The sequence below is a fragment of the Labrus mixtus genome, chromosome 20 (assembly GCF_963584025.1).
Source record: "Labrus mixtus chromosome 20, fLabMix1.1, whole genome shotgun sequence".
Classification (NCBI taxonomy): Eukaryota; Metazoa; Chordata; class Actinopteri; order Labriformes; family Labridae; genus Labrus; species Labrus mixtus.
The window spans coordinates 23,946,483-23,953,654 of NC_083631.1; the positions used below are offsets into that span (position 1 = coordinate 23,946,483).

Genomic DNA, 7,172 nt, shown 5'->3' on the forward strand with positions numbered 1-7,172 from the left:
TTTAAAAACAAATGTTAACAAAGTGCTGTGACAGACAAAGCAAATACAGCAACACGACGACAGAACAGAGATCAACAGAGAGGGCAAAATTATAGGAACAGGAATAATATAGATGCAACAGGCAGGTATGGAGAGGCAGTTCAATGCAATGAAGGAAAATTAGTTTAAAATCAACCAGGAGAGAACAAAATTAAAATTGAGGGAGAGTGGGACGACATCACATCACAGGCTGTAAACACAGAATGAAGATAAAAAGAAGAGATAAACGGGACATTGGTTAAATGAATAAAGCAACAGAGCGCTCAAGAGTTAAACGATAAAAGGAGGAGGAATTTAAAAAGACTAAGAGCAGTAAAATGAATACAGGAAGGGAAACATTTAAAGGCTAAAACATTTAAAGAGAAAGATAAAAAGGTTAAAATTAATACTAATACTATACTGGAGCTGTCATGATACCACTTTGATACAATCTGAGTAAAAACAAAACAATATTTATACCAACAAAATAGAAGTCCTACGCTTCCAGTCTGCTGTCTGTGAATTCACATTGAGTGTTGGTGTTTGTGGAAGTCCACATACACACAGAGTCAGACATGCACACACACCTAGCGCTGCGCTCCCCTGCTGGCTCAGCTGATCCCATCTCGCCTCTGTAACTACCTCTTAAGACACTACAGAGGGGGGATCACTTCATCACCCCATAACGCCTCCATGACATTCAGATTGACACATGGGAAACATCACAGCGGCGTAAATATAACATTTTGAAATCTGTTGTCCACTTTGTGTTTTTTAATCACAACTTTACGGATCATCAATCAAACTTTATTTATATAGCACCTTTGCAGACAAATTAAATTGCAGTTCAAAGTGCTTTACAAGAGTGCAGAAAAGTTATTGACAAAAAAGTAGTTTATAAAATAAAATCATTGAGAGACTAATGCACACCAATAAGAATTAAAATAAAAAATAGAAGCAGAGATTTTCATGAGCGTCTCTGCTCCGAGGGAAACGCCAAGCGAGTTAAATAACTAATGATACAAATTTGACATCACATTTGATAACCGTTAATACCCAATTACATTTTAAATTAAGCTGGTTTAATAAGGCTGCTCGTTCTGATTTCTCAGTTAATCCAAAAGCTGGGGGTTAAATGTACCGTCTGCTCCACAGCTGTACACATTATTTATTTATTTTTTTTAATTTTTGGGCTTTTTGTACCTTTTAATGGAGAGACAGGACAGTGGATAGAGTTGGAAATCAGGGAGAGAGAGAGAGTGGGGAACGACATGCGGGAAAGGAGCCACAGGTCAGATTTGAACCTGGACCGCGCGCTTGGAGGACTACAGCCTCCACACATGGGGTGCACACACTAACCTCTGCGCCCCAAGCTGTACACATTTTGAGACACACTTCAGAGCAATTCATTTTTGCGGCAGTTTGTCGCTGTTCATCAAATCTCTGTCATCCCTCTCCCTCTCTCTCTCTCTCTCCCTCACTCGGCCTGCCATGTGGGCTGAGCTGCTGTGAATATCATAAATGATTCACAGAGTCACAGTCTGCCTGCGGCGCTCTGTCTCATACTCAGACACTCAGGGTCACACTTACACGTTCACATACACTGAGTGGGAAAATCCCGCTCAGCCCCCTCTTCCTTCCTCTTCCTCTTCCTCCTCACGGACCCTATGTGACTCGTAGAGCGTCCTTGACGTGGCGACTCGATGGTAGCGGATGTGTGTCTTCCCTGCATTGCTGGGGACATCCTGCGTGAGACTCTCAAAGTGTTGCATGCTGAAATGACGTCATTTGCCTGTTTTTACAGAATAATAATATCGTCTCTCTCTCCCCTCAGATACATCGGGAAATCAGACTCCATCACCATCAGCGTGTGGAATCACAAAAAGATCCACAAGAAGCAAGGGGCTGGTTTCCTGGGCTGTGTCCGCCTTCTGTCCAACGCAATCAACCGCCTTAAAGACACCGGCTGTAAGTGTAAACGCCATAATAACACACTCACCTATAAGACGTGGTTTCTTAATGCATTTTAAAGCTGTGTGGGGTCTGTCGCCAATCACCAGCACCCTACAATTATTATTACTGGGAAATGGTTTCTAGTAGAATCAGTGCCAGACAGTTGTAGCATCAAGAAAGCATTCTGCAGCGATATAGAAGGTACCTGTCCTGTAGGCAAAAAAAACTTGAAGGATAAAAAACCCTCAGTTTTCCCTCGAAGCCCCCGACACTGTTGCTTTCCTGGAGCGACGCAGGAAGCCTGAACCTTGTGCCACAGCTGCGAGCGGTTTGTTTGTGCGTTTACTTTCTCTGCTGGCCTCCTCCTCACCCCTCAGTTTCCCCTTCAGCCTCCTGCACAGACGGGCAGCGCACACACACACACACACACACACACACACATACACACACACACACACCCAAACTCACAAAATGCCATCGCCACCAAGCTCTCTCTATCTCCGTCTGCCGATCTAGACAACTGGTCATTCCACGCAGACATGCATAATTGTACCACTGTTTAAGTGTAAGCGTAGATTTGTTGTGTTTACTTTGTTGTGGTCTACCCCCTCGTGTGTGTGTGTGTGTGTGTGTGTGTGTGTGTGTGTGTGTGTGTGTGTGTGTGTGTGTGTGTGTGTGTGTGTGTGTGTGTGTGTGTGTGTGTGTGTGTGTGTGTGTGTGTGTGTGTGTGTGTGTGTGTGTGTGTGTGTGTGTGTGTGTGTGTGTGTGTGTGTGTGTGTGTGTGTGTGTGTGTGTGTGTGTGTGTGTGTGTGTGTGTGTGTGTGTGTGTCATCCAGTCTTTTTGAATTTTTTGCCGTTTAGTCCCCTCCACAGGGGCTGAATAAGGGCATCTGGTCGGCTGAAATATGTGTGTTTAAATGCAGAGCGTGTCTGATTTACAGTCACATTTATGTGTAATTGCAGAGTGTCTTTGTCCTTGACTTCATATTTAAATGTAAATGTCCTTTAAGTACACTCCTCTGCGTATATTTTACCGTGTGTGTGTGTTTTGTTCTCTCTGTGGCTGCTGACCTCCAGCCAGCCTTGTAACGGTTTGACCATTGCCTGTTATGGTCCGTGTTTAGTCTAGACAGACATCCTGAGCTGATCTGCATGACACCCAGACAACAGAGAGAGAGAGAGAGAGCAGATAGTGGCATTTCTCATGTCTGCAGGCAACTTTTTTTTTTTTCTTTTTGGTCTATTTTTTCTCTCTGTGTTTCTCCCTCGCTCTCAAATTCCTCAGACTTTAAGAAGTTCAGACAAAGAGTTTCCAGACTTTGGCACAAGTTCACGTCCATGCGAAGACTGAGAGGAACTGTGCAGGCTTTGTACTGAAATTTGTCAAATGTTTGACCTCTGCATTTGAACTGAAGCCGGCTCTGTACCGGTGCTCGTGAGGTTTTTTTTTTTTTTTTTTTACAGCCCCTAGCCGCTCCACAGACCAGACCATCTGTTCCAGGGCTGTGCTGAGCTGCGGTCCGCAGACAGAAGAATGAGAGGCGGATAATGAGGGGAGAGAGAGGAGTGGACTTAAGATACAGAGAGTAAATGATACAGAGCCATGGGACTCATCCAAGGAGCAAAAAAAACACAACACATGCTAGTTACATGCAATCTCTTTTCAGCTCTTTCTTCCAACTTTGACAGAGTTTGCACGATACCAGATTTTTTAACTTTGAAAGTCAAACAATATCATTGCTTGTTTCGATCCCACAGGAACAAAAATAGAATCCTAGAGACCCAATAAGCAGTACTTCCTGGTTTTAAGTTACCATCACTTGCAGACAAACTCCTGCACTCTGGCTAAATTGCACAAATATGTTGGCAATATGTCGGCACCAGTCCTGTTCATCTCGTAATGTTCTCTCTCTCTCTCTTCTTCTTTCTGCGATCTCTCCACAGACCAGAGACTAGACTTGAACAAGCTGAGTCCCAATGACAGCGACACAGTCAGAGGACAGATAGTCGGTGAGTGCACATGATCCAAAAAACAAGTGTTTCTGACTCCCTTTTATTTCAGTTTTTTTATTATAATTTCTGATGACTGTGAAGCCACATGAGTGTTTAAATGTTGAATATGTTCAGCTGTAGTGTTGCCTCTTCTCATGGCTCAAAAAGCTGTCCCATATATATCGTAAATAATATAAAGTTTAGGGTTAGATTTCATAACGCCACACACTCCATGCAGAAGGAAAAAATAAAGAGGAAGAAGAAAACCCCTCCAGAGTCCTGCTGATTAAATGTAACCCTTGTTCCTGTTACTCATAACGATATAAAGCTCCGTCTTTATGCTTAGATAAAATATCTGTGGCTGCTCTGTAATGTGCTGTCGAGTAATCTCTGTGTGTGCATCTGTGTGCCATGTGTTTGTTTAGTGAGCCTGCAGTCGAGGGACCGGATAGGCACAGGAGGCCCCGTGGTGGACTGCAGTCGACTGTTTGACAACGATCTTCCAGATGGGTGAGTGACTCCGGGGGGAAAAGTCTTATCATCTCAGGACGAGCTTGTTGCAAATCCTTCACAACAAATGCTGCCTTCAAGCACAAGAGTTTTAAGAAAAACAGAATACGATACATGCATGTGGTGAGACAGATCGGGGTTAGATGATTCTGCTGCGGTTTAACCATCTAACTGTGATGTTTGTGTGTGTGTGTGTGTGTGTGTGTGTGTGTGTGTGTGTGTGTGTGTGTGTGTGTGTGTGTGTGTGTGTGTGTGTGTGTGTGTGTGTGTGTGTGTGTGTGTGTGTGTGTGTGTGTGTGTGTGTGTGTGTGTGTGTGTGTGTGTGTGTCTGTGTCTGTGTGTGTGTGTGTGTGTGTGTGTCTGTGTGTGTGTCTGTGACCAGCTGGGAGGAGAGGAGGACCGCGTCTGGACGGATCCAGTACTTGAACCACATCACACGCACCACCCAGTGGGAGAGGCCGACCAGGTGAGTACACTCACGCCACCACCCACAGAAACTCAAACCCAGACCTCTTAAATCACTCGGCAGCAGGCCAATGGGAGACCTCTTCTCTGACCTCGGTGCAAATTGGGGGGGGGGGGTCTGTCTGAAACTGGAGTCGTCTTCTTTAAGGAAAGAAAAGAAAAGACAGCGGTGTCAGACGGTCTCATCCAGACGGTGTCTAATGATGTGGAAGAGCCAGAGAAGAAGTCACAGAGCTGAAAATAGAGGCGTCTCTCACCCCTCAGTGTCTCTGTGATACTGAGGGATAACGAGAGAACCTGATAAAAAACTAAGCTGGACCGCACACAGCCTCAGTGCTCTCGTGTTTGATGGAGCCGCCTTGTATAGACTTCCTCCTCAGCGCCTGAAGACTTCCTGATTGCTGCTTATTGATTTTCTGTTGTGTGATTGTAGAGACTTTTATTTAGATAGGACCGTGGATAGATAGAGTAGTAAACGAGGAAACAGAGAGGAGGGAATGACAGCCAAGGAAAGGAGCCACAGAGTCAAACCCTGGCCAGCTTGCATGGAGGATACTCATGAATTTAAGATAACAAGTGACCAGCTGAGGAGGGCGGCGTGGGGGCTGTACTTCACAACTTTCACTGCAGGCTGAGAGCTCAAACATCGTACTGTAGCGAGTAGGAGTGCAGACACAGCTGCACAGAAACTGCACATTGTGGACTTTGCTGACCAGGGCGACACTTTAAACCTTTTTTCTCTCTGGGAGACCCCCAATAAAACAGACTGCGTCCTATATAATGGTGCGACTTATATTCAGGATTTTACGGTTCTACCTTCTCTCCAAGTCTCCAGCATAAAAGTTGAGTCGGCTTCAGACCAGTTTTGCTTTGCTACTTCCACGTTTATATCCATCGCCTGTGGGGGGGATATTGATCCAGCTATCAAACTATACAAACCATAAACCACCTGGAATTAAATAACTTTCTAAATTGGAAATTTGTTGCTGGATCGGATCAGTACCTTTTGACCGAGGTGTTAATTAATCTGATCATTAGTGGTCTGTGTAAAAAATACCATCTGATGCAGGATTACCTTCTCATTCTTTCTTTAACTCCTCCATGATTATCCTCGTATTCACCATCACTCTCTCCCCCCCAGGCCTGCCTCAGAGTACTCCAGCCCTGGTCGACCTCTCAGCTGCATCGTGGACGAGAACACGCCCGTCAGCACGAACGGAGCCACGCCCACCACAGCATTACCCCCCAGTGGCGGGGACCAGCGGGCCCAGGAGAGACGAGTCCGATCCCAGAGGCACCGAAACTACATGAGCAGGACCCACCTGCACACGCCCCCCGACCTACCTGAGGGATACGGTTAGTTTACATCACCATCATTGCACATCTATCCTTCAAATGGAAACACAATGTGGCGTTGTTTATTATGGGATAGCCAGATATTCTCATATTCTATCGACAGAGATAGATTTTTAATTAGTTCAGAGTACGCTGAGAGATTTTTATCCTCTGTTTAATCCGTCTGTTCTCCCGCTGTGAATCGTGTCAACATTGTAATGCTGTTGTGTTAATTACTTCCACCTCTGCCCCGCTCGCTGCTTAAAGACTGGGCCCAGTAACCCGGCTAATCTGTGTGTCCTCATTCAGTCCAGCTCAGCTCTGATGACGCTGCAGCTCGGCAAAAAGGAGCCTGAGATACTGGCTCCATTTTACACAATCTAATTGAATTGATCTAGCTGTTATGGGCTGGCGGCAGCCATTCGCTCCCCCCCTCCTCCCCCTCTCTCCCCCCCTCACTCTTCTGTTCTCTATTCTGCACACAGTCAAACAATCGGATGCATTCATGTAAAAGCAAACACACACACAAGCTGTGATCCCCCACACAGCCCAGGGGAGGGTTTTTATCATCACAGTCGAATCTTCTGCAGGATTTTGGGAGCCAAAGCAATAAAGGCACATCAGCACTTAGCTCTCAGAGCTTCACATTACGAGGCTTCTAACCTCGCTTCACATCTCGCTCTGACTCAGTCCTTACTCTCTTCTTCTTAATCAAGATGTTTATTAGATTTTAAATCATGTAAAGACGGCAAAAAAAAAACACAAGTGAAATAGGATAGAATAATGCAGCGGGCCTTCTTTTGTGTACATACAATAATTTCCTGTATGTACTGAACCAGTCCATTACACTCCTGACACGGCGAGTCTGCTCCCTTTGGAAATATGCTGCATCAAGCTGT

The 7,172-nt window shown here is 45.2% G+C and overlaps 1 protein-coding gene across 1 annotated transcript in view; it reads left to right on the top strand.

Annotated features, from left to right (window-relative positions):
* LOC132954474 (E3 ubiquitin-protein ligase SMURF2-like) overlaps window positions 1-7,172 on the top strand; it is a 47,552-nt gene that overhangs the window by 25,277 nt on the left and 15,103 nt on the right. The window contains exons 4-8 of the mRNA XM_061027028.1: window positions 1,853-1,986; window positions 3,916-3,981; window positions 4,389-4,473; window positions 4,856-4,939; window positions 6,080-6,298. Of these exons, the coding sequence (XP_060883011.1) occupies window positions 1,853-1,986; window positions 3,916-3,981; window positions 4,389-4,473; window positions 4,856-4,939; window positions 6,080-6,298 (588 nt within the window). The remainder of the gene's footprint in view (window positions 1-1,852; window positions 1,987-3,915; window positions 3,982-4,388; window positions 4,474-4,855; window positions 4,940-6,079; window positions 6,299-7,172) is intronic.